At 42.9% G+C, this 15,589-nt stretch overlaps 1 protein-coding gene across 11 annotated transcripts in view; it reads left to right on the top strand.

Annotated features, from left to right (window-relative positions):
• Positions 1-15,589, top strand: part of Cacna1e (calcium voltage-gated channel subunit alpha1 E) — a 477,885-nt gene that overhangs the window by 383,082 nt on the left and 79,214 nt on the right. For 10 of the 11 annotated variants that reach the window (XM_074047300.1, XM_074047306.1, XM_074047299.1 and 7 more), the window contains 10 exons: positions 4,461-4,514; positions 5,143-5,232; positions 6,492-6,701; positions 7,422-7,534; positions 9,006-9,118; positions 9,426-9,557; positions 10,013-10,085; positions 11,277-11,394; positions 13,132-13,199; positions 14,653-14,750. In XM_074047300.1, coding sequence (XP_073903401.1) covers positions 4,461-4,514; positions 5,143-5,232; positions 6,492-6,701; positions 7,422-7,534; positions 9,006-9,118; positions 9,426-9,557; positions 10,013-10,085; positions 11,277-11,394; positions 13,132-13,199; positions 14,653-14,750 — 1,069 coding nt within the window. The remainder of the gene's footprint in view (positions 1-4,460; positions 4,515-5,142; positions 5,233-6,491; positions 6,702-7,421; positions 7,535-9,005; positions 9,119-9,425; positions 9,558-10,012; positions 10,086-11,276; positions 11,395-13,131; positions 13,200-14,652; positions 14,751-15,589) is intronic. The other variant, XM_074047301.1, reaches the window with a different exon arrangement.

The raw sequence follows: 15,589 nt of genomic DNA, 5'->3' as shown, positions 1-15,589 counted from the left end.
TAAAACTTGCTACATTGAGAACAGACCACAGGAGGACAAGGCCAGAAACAGGGAGACCCATGTGAGGTCACTGCATCCATCCAGATGGGAAATTATGGTGAGAACAGGTGTTTTCCTATGGCCTGAACTGTCTGCACTTCTCACCCATGCCCCAACATTAGGAACAGTTCAGGCCCAGCTGCGAAGCTAGGTATGTTACTGGAAAGCCGATCCTCTCGCCTCAATGCCCATTTACAAATAACCAGAGTTTCTGCAGAAAAAGAAATAAGGTTTATTATTCATCAGATGAAAAGAACAGGGTGAGTCAACTCAAAGCTGTCATCCCACTTTGGAGAAAGAATGTCCATTTCTTACAGGGGAGTTCATGGGTTTGGTTTTATTATGGGACAAAAAAATGCATGTCCCAGAATAGGTGCTGGCCTTGGCTCTCCAGGTGCCCTGGAGCCACATCTCCAAATCTGTATGTCTTGGCTGACAGGTTTACTCCTTCTGGTGGTCAGAGATAGTTAAGGGGGAGAAGACTGCCTGGTGTCATTGAAGAGTAAAGAGTGTTAACCTTAGTGCTAACCTTAGCATGTAGAGAGAGACAGAGACAATTGGGAAAAAATGTCAGTTTGAATAATAAGCTTAGCAACCCAGCCAGCATGCAAGCTGGCTACACCAAAAGTTTTTCCCTTTTGGAGTTCCAGTTGTATTTTCCCCAGTATCAATTTGTTCTTTCCATTTATATGAAAAAGGACCGCACAGTTGTCTAACTGCTTTCTGCCTTTGGTTAATTTGTAGGCCCAGGTAAGGAGTCAGTGCTTCTCAGCAACAGCAGTTTTTAAGCACCTGTTGCAGGTGCATACATGCCATGATTTCACTGATGCAGAGTCATCAGATTCAAGTTTAACTGTAGTTCATCTGCTTATGAGGGGTATCAATCACCCCATATCTGTCAATAAAAAAAAGATGCATTTGCTTTTATTATTATTTTAAAGGTTGGATTGTGTTGGTATATATATATATTTTCATTTTCTTCCACAGCAAAGAGTGATTTTTTTTAATAAAAAAAATGACAGCATTTTTGTCTATTCCTAGTAGAAAGGCTAGCACAAATGTGAGGCCACACAGGAACAATTTGGAGTATGATTTGGTGCTTAGTTGCCTGTGCCTATTCTTCTGTGGGAGCTTTGAAATGGAACTTTGACACTCTTGGTCCAACCACACACACACAAAATCCCTCCTAAAATCTCTAAAAGGGTGAGAGAGTATACATATGCAGCCCCCTCCGGTATGTCAGCATTTTTTGTTGCCTGTGAAGCATTAGGGATGAACTATTTTGCCCTTTCCCCCTTCAAGACTGTTGTGTAGGGGTGAGGTAAATGTGATATTGCCTACCTCTTTCCAGTATGGAAGCTCAGCCTTACCATGGGAGGGCAAGTGGATTTGCTTTCAAGCCAGGCAGGCAGAGTGACGTTCCCAGCTGTCCTCGGCATCCTTGGTGGAGGAGCCATCTGACAGACTGCTGAGTGAGCTGGCAGCCAAGCCTTAAAAGAATCCTCCCAGCCCTGACTGTGACCCCACACAGAGTCAGGTGGCACAGTATGCTGCTCGTTTGTGGCTCTGCTTTTCAGATAGTCACAAAATTCCAGGGCTTCCCTTTCCTGAAGTTAGCAAAGCTGGCTCAGTCCTTCTAAGAAAAAAAGACACTGCCACGTCAAATTGCGCTTCCTGGCCCTTCCCTTTACAAGTGGAGCGTGAGTGAATCAGAGACATATGGGTTACAGTTCCCTGGAAAGACAGAGTTTGAAAGTGAACTTGGCAAAAGGCATTGATGGGGGAGGGGTGGTTTCAGCACATCCAGAGCCCAAAGTGCTTTTCAGAGATCCTCAGCAGCCCCACATACCTTCCATCTGCCTTGGGAGTTCTCAGATCTGCCCACCCCAAAGCCTTATACTGCACAGCATATGTGGTGTGTGGCTAAGATAATTAATGTTGCTATGAGGTATTTTAACAAAGACCTTCCAAACATGGGTCACAAAATGCCTTTAAAACTTTGTATGTTTGCATAAAGGAGCGCCCCACCAGTAACACTTAACCTGTGAACTTAGTGTTTTGCCAGAAGCTGTACTTAAAAAAAGAAAGCTAAACATTTATGACTTGGTATAATGGCCATCCTACATAACAATGTCCAAGCTTCAAAATGTTCCCCTCCTTGGAAAATGCATTGTATCTACTTTCAGTTTTATATGCAGGTGGAATTATGGTAATGACTTTACCTTTTCCTTCTTGACTTTTTACTTGTTACAAGTGCTTAAAATTAAACCATTGTTTATTTTATTATTATTTTTTTTTAAAACATACAAGGCTTGGGTCATTTCTCCCCCCTGCCCCCACCCCCTCCCTTACCACCCACTCCGCCCCCTCCCTCTCCCCCCCACCCCCTCAATACCCGGCAGAAACTATTTTGCCCTTATTTCTAATTTTGTTGTAGAGAGAATATAAGCAATAATAGGAAGGAACAAGGGTTTTTGCTGGTTGAGATAAGGATAGCTATACAGGGCATTGACTCACATTGATTTCCTGTGCGTGTGTGTTACCTTCTAGGTTAATTCTTTTTGATCTAACCTTTTCTCTAGTTCCTGTTCCCCTTTTCCTATTGGCCTCAGTTGCTTTTAAGGTATCTGCTTTAGTTTCTCTGCGTTAAGGGCAACAAATGCTAGCTAATTTTTTAGGTGTCTTACCTATCCTCACCCCTCCCATGTGCTCATAGTCCAATCCCATTGTTGTGTTTGCCCTTGATCTAATAAGGTCTGTCTCAAGCTGTTTCCTAGCAGCTGGGATCTTTGGGAAGGATTGCAGCAGCTTCTAGGTAGATGCCTGGCCTGGGGGGTAGAAGTAGGGTGGACATCAAAACTCACTCACTGAACTCCCAGAAGGACACTCAGGAACCTATTAGACTTGGGACAGGAAGGGTATTTGGTTAGTATCTTTGGAAAGATGCTAGTGAGCTTTTATCCAACAAGTCTCAGATGATACAGGACTGCTCCTGGGGAAAGGAAAGACCAGAAGAGAATCTAAGGGACAGTGTGGTATATCTCCCAAATACCAAATAAACAAATCTATCATTCCAACATCATCCATCCTTCCATCCTCTCATATTAACAGTGTGACCATCAATTGAATTCCATCCTGACACTGAACACTACCTGAAGTTAGCACAGATCCTGTAAGACATTACCTACTTCAGAAGCAGAAAGTGGGGTCCCAGATGACCTATAGTTCTGCCTGGCTGACTACAAGTTCAGTGGTTCCAACAATCCCTATCTCTACCTTGCCACAAAGGTTCAATGATTTTCTAGAATGACACAGAATACAGGAAAAATAGTACTTACAGGTTAATTATAAAGGGCACAACTTAGGAACAGTCAGTTGGAGCTGATGCACAGGGGAAAGGTATATGGGTGAAGGCTCACCATCCATCTAGTGGATGGATATATTTACCAACTCGGCATTTCCCCCAGCCTCATTGTTTAAGGACTTCCATAGAGAGTTCACTCAGTCATTGGCCACTGGTGATGAGATACCCAGATATCCTGTCTTTTTGTCCTCCCCAGAGGAAGGGATGGGGCACACAAAAGTTCTAATTCTCTAATCATGTGGTTGGTTTTTCTGGCCACCAACTACCCTCTCTGAGCTGTTCAGGGCTCTTTCCTGCTATGCATCATCTCAGTAGCATACAAAAGATAGCTCTGGGCCAGGAATCAGAAACAACAACCAAATATTTATTTTTTATTATAGCACAGGGACAAATTCACAATGGACCCAAGCCTCTGGCTCAAGCTCTGCTCAACCAAAGCAGAATAGAGGTCTTGGGGGTGAGGGGCAAGAGGGGGTGGTGAAGGCTGGCAGAAGGAGCAGCCCACAAGCTCTATTCCTTTTTCTGGGTACATTAAGGCACCTTCCTGTGCCCTCTCCTTAAAGTCATGGACAGGATGGGGCCCAAAACATGGTCTCACCTTCTGGATGAGGGCTGTTATAACGTAGGGGCACAGACAAGAAAAATAAGGGAACACTGTTGGTAGAAAAGGTCAAAGGAGTTAGTGAAAAAAAAATCTAGGCAAAGGGAAAACCAGAAATGGAACTTTTCCATTCCTACCAACTTAAGGAATCTTAGTTTAAAAGATCACCTCCTCCTTCCCCCACAGTGTCCTCCTGGGCAAGGGCATCAGGTACAGACTTGAACTTTTCAAGTGTCCCCAAAGGCCCCTTACCTCAGCCCTCCTTCCCATTCTCCTGTCCGTCCTGTGCTCCCTGGTGACACTCAGTTTCTTTCCATGCTAGTGCCCACGACAAGCTCTGAACTCTTTGCTCTTTCTCTCTGTTTCCCTGAGCCAGAGCTGTTCCTGGGGGATTTTCATTTTGCACAATAATTTGGCATTTACAGATAATTTCCTAAACCATTTGTTTCCACATAGAGGAAGTCATGCTTGCTGAAGAAAATAAAAATGCTGGAACATCAGCCTTAGAAGGTAAGAAAGTGCTTCAACACCTTGTTCCATTTGCATTTGCCCCTCTTACGCAGTGGCAATCTCTCTTGATGAAAAGAGGAAAAAGAAGGAAAAGAGGGGTGCACTGGGATTTGAAACGCAAATCTCTCTGTAATAAAATCCCTCATGCTTTAAAACGAAGAGAATTGACTCACAGATTTAAATGCCTTTTAAAGTGATGGAAATGAAACCCAAGAGTGGCTTTGTTCCAGGGCTGTGATTGATACTGTACCAGGAAAAGACCATCATACAACCAATGGTATATGAAGGGGTCATCTTTTAAAATTTGTGGGGATCATCTTGGGACCACTTTCATTACCAGGAAATGGCATTGTTTATGAAGAGCCAGAACAAATAGATATGAAGTGTCTATTTACCTACTGCAATTAGATTAGGTCTAGCAGGGATTCCAGAGCCCTTGCATTCCGGCAGGTACTAGTGAGCACAACACCTGTGGTTCCATAGACACTGTCAGTTTCTGTCACCTTGGCTCCAGTATTAAAGACAGACACCTGTGTGACAGGGACCTTGCACAAGTCCTCAAAGTTTTGTCCAGGATGATGTGGGTGTACTTGTGGCCTCTCACTGGCCTTCCCCTTCCCTGGCGTAGTGCTTCGAAGGGCAACCATCAAAAGGAGCCGGACGGAGGCCATGACTCGAGACTCCAGCGATGAGCACTGCGTTGATATCTCTTCTGTGGGTGAGTGATCCAGTTAGATCTTCTTTTACTTCTCTGGATCTCCCATGAAAATGAAGATCCTGTCTTTTGAGAAGAACCACAAGGAGAAAAAGAACCCAAAGGATGCAGAATATAGGGATGTAATTAAGGGAAGGTGTGGGTATCTAACCTAGATGATGATGATTTACAGAAAAGAAAAAAGGCAAGGGGATGCTGTTTACATGAAATGTGGGGTTTAGGGTTCTCCAAATGTGGCAGATGCATTTCATTCACAGATGTATCATTTCTCTACTGGGTATGATAATGAGAATCCACCTTGGGATATAGATTAAACATCCTTAATCCAACTATCTGAAATCTGACATACTCCAAAATGGAAAGTTCTTTGGCAACAACGTGGTATTATAAGTGGAATATTCCGTACCATGAAACGTTGTTTCTGGTACAAAATTATTGCAAGTATGTAAAATTGCCTATAGGCTCTGTATAGAAGGTGTATATGAAGCATCAATGAATGTCATATGTGGACCTAAGTCCTGTCCCCAAGATACCTCACTAATCATAGTAAATATTCCAATCTTTGAAACAATTTAAGCTATTTTGGTCCTAAGCATTTCAGATAAGATATACTCAACCAGTATTGTTCAAAAGATTCTCAGGAGCTAGTTCATCTAGTGACCCAGGTGTAAGAACTTAAAGTCATTTTCTTAACCTAGTAGCCTCCCACCTACTTCCGTCATGTGATATTTAAACTGGTTCCTCTTAACCCTTTGATATGACTGCAGTTCAATCTCAGGTTCTCTTACAGATTCTGGCTGAAGGCAGGTTTTTTCTTCTAGAAAAAGGGCAAGATCTCCATCTTTAAAAGCAGAAGAAACTTACTAAGCTCATTGCTGCTGAATGTTGTCAGTGGCAGAAATATCACAAATGTGGCAGAAGGGTTCTGGTGCTGGAAGCATATTTAAAAGGAAAGGGCAGTGAAAAGCCCAATCTGTTACAAACATAAACACGATCCTGTTAGGAGTCAAGACATTGAGTGTTTGCCTGGTGTCCTGCCTGGGAGTCTTTCAGTTTCCCAGGAATGAGAGTGCCTGGAGAGGAAAAGAAGGTCTCTGCCTGTAGAGCTTACTTAGCCAATAATTTAGGAATTGCCCAGGCCTGATGTAATGGTGCCCTGGAACTCAAGTTGCCCACCTTACCCTTTGGATGCTACCTGACCCTTGAGGGGGAGCCCTGGGTACTTTTCAGCCTCATTTTCCCTGCCTATTTTCTCCTTTTAGGCACACCTCTTGCCCGAGCCAGTATCAAGAGTACGAAGGTAGATGGGGCCTCCTACTTCCGGCATAAAGAAAGGCTTCTGCGCATCTCTATCCGCCACATGGTCAAATCCCAGGTGTTTTACTGGATCGTCTTGAGCCTTGTGGCTCTCAATACTGCCTGCGTGGCCATTGTCCATCACAACCAGCCCCAGTGGCTCACTCACCTCCTCTGTAAGTGAACGGTGACTGCTGGCTCCCCAAGAGGGCAGCTTGGTTGGTGTGTGAAGCCTAGCTAGTAGTTCTTCCGGTTCAGAGTTCTGATTTTCATACTGTGAGGGTGCCAGAGCTGTCTGCAAGGTGGTGGATTACCACACAAACTGTTCCCAGCCTTCATTCATTATTGAATGGAGTGAACAAATTACTATTTATCTGTTAACAAGTTAATGTGATCTCTTGAATCATAGAAGGTCTTCACTGAATTTCTTAAGGAGACAGTAGTGTAAAGGTGTTCAAGAAAGTTCTTAGGACAACAGATACTTCACATGGACCAAAAAGGGAACTTATAGGTCAGCTCTGAATAAGACTGGCACTGAGTGTAAGCAAGGGCCAGGAGACTGTTATGTGTGGGTTTGTGGTGGGAAGAACCCAGCTGTTTCATCAAAACCCTGGTAAAGTTCTTTCTTTCTTCTCTGAGGGCCTCCCTCCATTCAAAAGCTAGTGACCAACCCTACTGCTGAAAGAGAACAAAGCTGATTTGTTGATTGAGCCTAGGATTCATCCCAGTTTTCATGTTCAGACATCATTAGGCTTTGCCCAGCACTGACCTGACATGGCCATCGAACATCTGCAGGCTGTGGTGGTTGGGGCGCCTTCATAGGGTGTATATTAGTTGAAGAGTGCAAAAGCCGACACCATCTGTGGAACAAATGGTTTTACTTTTAATACTTTCAGACTATGCAGAATTTTTGTTTCTGGGCCTCTTCCTCTTGGAGATGTCCCTGAAGATGTATGGCATGGGGCCTCGCCTTTATTTTCACTCTTCATTCAACTGCTTTGATTTTGGGGTAAGTCCTAGAAGCCTGCCTGGTCTTTTGCTTTGTGTTGATATGCCATGGTTTTAAGATAAGCGGCTTGCTCTGTCACTCAGTGTGAACCATTGAAGTCAGAATTTATAAAGGGACAATGGATATGATCAGTTAAAGGGAGTTCAGAAGTGAATGAATCCATATGATACAAGGGTTTGTTTGGGTTTTTTAAGCTCTTTGATTTTTAATGTTTTTTATTGATGTATAACACATACACTAAGAGTACACACACAAGTATAGCTCAATGAGTTTTTACAAAGATACCTATAGCCAGAGTTTTGAACCACTTATTATCCTGGGGGAAGTCTTGGAGAGAAGGACAAAAAGACTTAATTTTAGATGTGGTACTGTAAGAAAGAGGTTATATATTTGGTTTCTTCTACTTCAATTTAAAGTTAACATAATTGCCTAGACACACCCTCAGGCAAACACATGTTCCCTCTATTTGAGAGTCCTTACATTTTATCCATCTGTTTACTTTCTAACTGATATTTAGGTGTGTCTTGCTAGTAATGTCAAGATGTATTCACATTCTCCTGTGTTATTTATGGGAGTCCTGTGTACTATAGAAGGTGAGGACTTAGCCTCACTTTAGAGACCATCTCTCTCTGATGTACCTGGCTAATAGCAGAACAAGGTCATAGAACTTTGGGTCCCTGAACCACTTCTCTCTCTGCCAAACCCACTCCATTTTCTGCCAAAGCTTCAGTCAGGTGCTAAAGATTTTGGGTACTTGCCAATCTACATTTTCACTTGGAACATAAGGTTTTGAGTTCAGGCAATTTTCAGGCATAACAGCTAGTGAGAAACCATTTCACCTTGGTTCTCTCATGTGCATACTTTTCAGCGTTGCTCTAAGAGTTAACTTTTTGTTATTTCTCCCAGCCCAATATCTAATAGAACATAGTAGACATTCAATACATATATAATTAAAAATAACTGGAAATGTTAATTTAAAATTGTGACTTCTTACAGCATTCAGACCCTATATCAAGAAAGACCATTATATTGGAGGGTGTGGGACCATGGTGACTGAAAGGTACTTAGCACGACAGGTACCAAAACATACTTATAAGCACTAAACTTTAGGATGATACAGAATGTGAAATCTTTCTGAGATTTCTGTATTAAAATAAAACCTGTGCTAATTCAAATCAGTTTCCATGTTATGAATGTCATTCTTTTGTTTCTTTGAGGTGATAATAATGCTAGAATAACTACAGCTACCAAATTTGTGCAGATGTAGAACAGCAGTGGGAAAGGGGTGGCAGATTCTCTCATTTTTCTCTGGTACCTTCACTAAGTAGATAGCCCAGTTGGAGATGGGGTGGCTAGGAAGGGAAGAATATCACCACAGCTCAGTGAGAGCTGTTGATTTTATGCTGAATATCAGAATATTTTCCTCTTCTCCTTTCCACTTCCTCTCACTGTGGCTGGATTTGCCTTTTAGGTCACAGTGGGCAGTATCTTTGAAGTGGTCTGGGCAATCTTCAGACCTGGTACATCTTTTGGAATCAGTGTCTTGCGAGCTCTCCGGCTTCTAAGAATATTTAAAATAACCAAGTAAGTGATGAGAATTTGGACTTTTCCCAACACCTTTGAGAGTGAAATTTTCTGTGTCTTATTTTATTTCCTTCCATTCCTACCTTCCCTCATCCCCTGAATGGAGATTTCTTAGCTCCTCCTACTCTAAAGATTAAACTAGAAAACTATCTATGGTGCCACATTCCCCAGGGGAGCCACATGTTCTTCTTCCAACAAGTATACAAATGCAGCTTATCTCACAGACTCTGGAGACAGATGCAGGGCTGATCTCGGGGATGACTTAGTAGTCAGTGTTCACAGCTATGACCTCATCTGGATCTTGCAGGTATTGGGCATCTCTCCGGAATTTGGTGGTCTCCTTAATGAGTTCCATGAAGTCTATTATCAGTTTGCTCTTCCTCCTCTTCCTCTTCATTGTTGTCTTCGCTCTTCTAGGAATGCAGCTGTTTGGGGGCAGGTAAGGACCAGAAAGCTTTCCATCTGAAAGAGTTTCAGAACATTTCAAGCCTGTGTTGCTGATTTGATCACCATGTTACCATCTTGTTTGCTTTTGTCCATGACTCGAATAGACCAGGAGTGCATGTGCAGAACAGATGTCCCTGCTTTTATTCCTTTACACTGTATGGGCTTCTTATTTGGGGATTTATTCCTTTGGAATTGTTCCTGAAATGTACAGCATGGATCCTTGTAACTGATAATGACTCCAAACCCTGTCTTACTGTCATGCTTTTAAAGTGTATAATTCATCAGAAATCTCTGCTCCCATCCTCTTAAGTTATGTGAATGGAGGGCAGTAGGGTGGAGGGGAGAGGTGAGAAGGGAGAAAAGTGATGAAAACTGTGTGATCTTGGGAGGGGGAAACATGGTACATAAGATTTCCATTACATCCTCCCCTCTGGATTTCATTTTCAGGTTTAACTTTAATGATGGGACTCCTTCAGCAAATTTTGATACCTTCCCTGCAGCCATCATGACCGTGTTCCAGGTATGAGGCCAACTGGCAGTCCAGAAATGCTGCATCTGGTCCTATGGACCACACATGATGTAAGATGGCAATGTCTTAGAGTATTGGAGACTCCTGTTTGTCTTCCTTGGTCTGCTCTCAGAAAACAGCTTTTCTTCCTTCTTGGGTATCTGTGGCTCTGTTCTTATTTTTTCCTTTTGTGGTACTAGAGTTTGAACACAGGGCCTTGTGCTTATTAGGCAAGTGCTCTACCTCTTGAGCTACTCTCTCAGCCATTTTTTTTGCTTTAGTTATTTTTTCAGATGGGGTCTCCTATTGATACCCTGTCTGGCCTGGACCACAATTGTCCTATTTATTACCCGCCCCCCCCCACCTCCCATGCAGCTGGTATGACAGGTGTGTGTCAGCACACTCAACCTTTGTTTGAGTAAGGGTCTTACATAACTTTTTACCTGGGCTGAAACTGCACTCCTTTCGATCTCTACCTCCCAGGTAGCTTAGAGTACAGGCATGAGTCACCTCAACACTGGCTCTGTTTTTACCAACAAAAGAACTCTATCGTGATCATCTCATTGTCTTTTTCCCCACATCTGTGTATTTGTAAGACATTGTGTCTGAGACATTTGTTAGTCACAAAACACATTTATGGTTTTTTTTGAAATTTGGAGTATCTCCTGACTTATGTATCTATTTAATGAGGTATCTTTTCCATGTCCCCTCCAAAAAAATTCTTTTAAATCATAAAGAAACCTCAACATCAACAGTACTTTAGAGTTTTAGGGATAAAGAAAATCACTAGTTATCCAGAATCTAAGGCTGATCCAGAGCCCAACTTTCCTAACCAGAGCTTCTAAGGCTCTTTTCAATAATGATATTGTCTAAGAAACTATGTGTTGGCAGCTCTGGGGACAGTCAAATAGCTCACCACCTGATCTATGTGATTCCCACAGGGCCTAGTCAAGCTGGAGGTGGGAGGGACTTTGTAATTTGAGGACTGGTCCATTTACATGTTTTCCTTCCATATTTAATGACAAAGTTTTCTTCCAAAGAAAGTTTAAAATTATTCATGAGAACGTCTTTCTATTCCTTCTCTGGCAGGAGGCCCAAGCAAGAGGGTAGATGGAAAAGACCCAGTCCCAGTGTCTGCCTTTGCATTGACCTCATCTTCTCTACTAACTCAGAGTTCTGACCTGTCTGTTGTTTTCTCTGTAGATCCTGACTGGGGAGGACTGGAATGAAGTAATGTACAATGGGATCCGCTCCCAGGGCGGGGTCAGCTCGGGCATGTGGTCAGCCATCTACTTCATTGTGCTCACGTTGTTTGGAAACTGTATCCTTTCAAGATGCTCCTTTTATACTGCCACCTTCCTGGACCAGCATTTAAGGAGGTGGTTATGGTGATGGAGCTTGGGTGAACAAGGGGAAGAGATATGAGCATTGCTTGATGTGCTGAAGGAAATAGGATTCTGATCTTAAGGAATTTGTACATTAGCTCTGTTAAGAATGCTAGCATGAGAAAGACAGAATTATCCAAATCTATAGTGTACACAAATAATAGCAAGAGGCTATTACATTGAATGATGGGAGATACTATGAGGTGGGTAAAATATGGGAGGACAGAGATCATTGAAAGCTGAAATAGTGGACAGATTATCAGATTATAAACTCATGGGTTAATTACATGTTAATATAGGACAAAGCCTATCACATAATAAAATCACAAAATATTAGTATTAAAATTAACATTAATGCTATTAAGCATAGCTAATATTTATTTATGCTATATGTGAGACCTTATACTACATGCTGAACAGGCACTCTTTGTTTTAATCCTTACCTCATAAGGGAAGAAGAAATAAATCAAGTCAGTTAGCTTCTAAATTGTAAAGGAAGACTAGAAACCAAATCTTCTAACTCCAAAGCCTGATCAAAAGACTTAGACCAGGAAGATTTAGATTTAAAACCTAGCTACTCTACTTACCAGCTATGTGGCCTTGGGAAAATCACTTAATCTCTCCGAGTTATTGTTTTTCACATCTCAAAGGAGGACGATAATATCTCCCTTGTTAATTGTAAATCTTAAATGAGGCAATTATTTGATTGCACCTCTTAAACTGAAAATTCTATACAATTGTCAGATGTTTGGGGAAGTGAGACTTGCCTTGAGTTGGTATTAGTAGAGCAAAAAGGGAGAGCCATAGTGCACCTGTATTTTTGTATTTTCAGTAATCTCACAGAGAAGAGATGCTCTTTTGTTTTCTTTCCCGGAAACTCCTAGAGGTCAGAGCAGAGAATAAACCAAATATGAGACACTCATAAAAAGAAAGCTATACAATGTGTTGTGTAAATTGAAGATCAGTTTGTCACAGTAGCACCTTGCTTCCTGTTACTGTAAGGATAACCAGAACTGGCATTTTATGCTAGACTCAATTTCATGTACCATAACACATGGGCCTAAAAGACAGAAAATTTGGGCTTCAAGGGTTAGAGCATGGTATAGAGGAGAAGTGGATTTCTTAATCATGTCTTCACTGTGATATTTTGTTAAATGAATCTTGGAAGCCTTCCAGGACCCTAACAAGAATGAAGAAGTAAGTTATTAGCCATTATGGAAACCTCAGTGGCAGGGGTGGTGGGATCTTATTTCTTTATGTTTTAGAGGGCAGAGTAGCACAGTACCTATTGGTCTAGGTGGAATTCAATGCCAGCCTCCCAGGAAGAGCAGATGAGCATCTACACTGAGCTCCCTGTACATCTTATTGGTCTATGATTCTCCTATTACTGTGGGTAGAGGCCATCGCTGTCTGAAGGCTGCCTCTCCCCAGCTGGTCTCCAAGGTGGTTTAATTCATTTCTTTGCCTACGTGAAGAGGCATTATATGGGAGGAGGGAAGACTTACCTTCTTTCTCCTTCCAGCAGGGTGGAACAGCATCCCCCTCTCTCCTGCTGCAGTTCCTGGCTTCTTGTGCTGCCATTGCCCTGCCAGGAAAGACTTGGAGGTGCCCTTTCTGACTTGCTGAAGCCTCTGGCTTTTCTTGCTTGCCTATCCTTAACCCACAACCCCCAGACACGCTACTGAATGTATTCTTGGCCATTGCTGTGGACAATCTGGCCAATGCCCAGGAACTAACCAAGGTAAGCATTGCCCTCTGGGGATCCAGTGGTTCTCCAGCACTATTGGGTGATCTCTGGCCTTGGGATTGGCCAAGACTGGAAGTCTTTAGTGTCTGACTCAGGGTTGCCATGGTTGTCTCTTCTGGAAGATTATGGGCAATTAGAAAGCTACACACCCATTCTGGAAGCCTAGTTCACTTTCATTGATTTTGCTGAGCCCCAGACCAGCCTGGGTCTCTCATAGAATATGGAAAATAACAGTTCATTTCTATGAGCCCTCAAAAGAGTCCTTCCAGGATTATGACATGTAGAATAAAGGAAAACACAGAGCCCTGGATATTACGCTCCACCTCTGCTACTATGAACTGTGGCAGTGTGACCTCAGTTATGTGACCTACCTCTTAAAGGTTTGGGTGTGAAAGGGGCTGGGAAGTTTCCAGACTGTAGCTGTTGTGGTAATGTCCATGGTCATTCTGGGTAAGTTTCAATGAAGCCAGGCACATATCTCAGAGAAACACTCCTTTCTTTCTGCTGATCTCTTCTCCAGGGGAGGAGGCAATACTAATTGCAGTGGGATGGTTTACAGAACAAAGTAAAAGCTCTTCTCCCCACACAATGCAAATTTGGTTTGGGGCAGAGGCACATAGCATCTTGGTAATGTTTCTGAGTTTTTCCTACATGTATTATGATGTGTTGCCTATCCTCCCTACATCCCCAGGAGTCTTCCCATCTACATGGTATGGTAGGGAAAATACCAGCTGAAAACTTGGGGTTTGATCCCACATGTGCCATGTATTGATTACTTTAGATTTGGGTAGACTCCTGATTTCTATTAGCATCAGTTTCCTCACATGTGAAATGGGAGTGATACGTCTGCCTGTCTACCTCATGAGATTACCATAAGGATCAAGTAAAATAATGTGTGTGAAAGCCATAGCACGCTAGAAAGATGTATTTACTCTTAATATTTCTAATCACTTTACCTGAACTGATTCTCCTTTCAGGCAGGAATATGAGTGAAGAAATGAGAGCTCTGCCTGAGAAACCCAGATGGGGCTAGTTAGCTATACAGGGGAGACTCCATGATAGGGTGGGTGCTCAGCCTCAGTGCTGACTTTAGGAGGCTGTGCCTGAAAGAACCCTGCTCCATCGATTCTAGACACTGTAAAACAACTGATGAGTGTGGCTCCTCCTGCTGACCTTCATAGCAATGCCCATCTCCACCGAGAGCTGGAGAATTAGAGTAGAGTCAAGAATTGCTGACCGTGTGGGAGCTGTGAGACTACTGTCTCCCAAGGGACTGTCCTCTAGCCATTAGAGGTCTGTAAGCTAACCTAACCCATGTTGCCTGTTTAACCTCTTTTTCTGCTTGCCTCACTTCACCTGGTCTTTAGAACTCTTCCTGGGGAAAGCCAAAGGAGGCTGTTCTCCTTCATGGAGATCCCAGGCAAGGCCATCTCTGCTTTGTGTCTAGGATGAACAGGAGGAAGAGGAGGCCTTCAACCAGAAGCATGCACTGCAGAAGGCCAAGGAGGTCAGCCCGATGTCTGCACCCAACATGCCTTCTATCGAGTGAGTTGGTTGCCCCCTCCACTGACTCCTGGGCACCTGTGCTAAAGCCAATTCATCAGCTCAAAAAGTGATTGTAGGAGTACACCCTGTCTAGCAGTGAGCAACACAGAGTCTCTGTTCTCATGGAGCTTTTATTTCAGTGAGGAATATGGATGACAAGCATGCAAGTAATTGCAGATAATGATACATGCCGAATGGTAAACAGATTAGAATCATGTAGCAGAGAAAGACAAGAGTTGAGGGGAGGAATACTTCAGAAAAATCTAGAAGGGGTTCTCTGAAGAGGCAGTGTGTAAGCAGAGACGTAAACATGTAGAAGGCAGTTGTGTGATGTTGTGAAGTAAGTGTCCCCAGCCAAGTTCCAGTGTAGTGAGTGAGTGGGGTTAGAAGACAGCAAGGCCAGGGTGGTGGGAAGGAAGCAATGCAGAAGTCCTAAGGCCATGGGAAGGGTTTTAGCTTTTATTTTAATTGCAACCATGGGAGGACTTAAGGTGAAAGATGAAGATGATTTCCATTCTGAAAGGTCACTGTGCTCTGTGGAGAATGGGTTGTGGGAGCCAGGAGTCGAGGCAGGGAAACAGAGTTAGTTCTTAAAGGAGGTGGTGATGATTAGGAGTGGGGTGGTTGCAAGGGAGGAGATAACAGTCCCATAGAGTCTATATTTTGGAGTAAGAACCAATTGGATGAACACATGGATTAAATAAAGGAGGGTGAAAATGGACAAAAGAAACAAAAAATTGCTCCTAGGTTTTCAGGTTTTGAGGTCTGAACAGCTGAGTAGAGGGTGGTGGTATTTACTGATACCCTAGAGATGGTGGAAATCCAAAGTTCAATTTGGC

This window comes from Castor canadensis, chromosome 11, assembly GCF_047511655.1.
Source record: "Castor canadensis chromosome 11, mCasCan1.hap1v2, whole genome shotgun sequence".
Taxonomy (NCBI): domain Eukaryota; kingdom Metazoa; phylum Chordata; class Mammalia; order Rodentia; family Castoridae; genus Castor; species Castor canadensis.
Note: the sequence above shows the minus strand (reverse complement) of the source record. Positions and strands in the feature narration are given on the sequence as shown.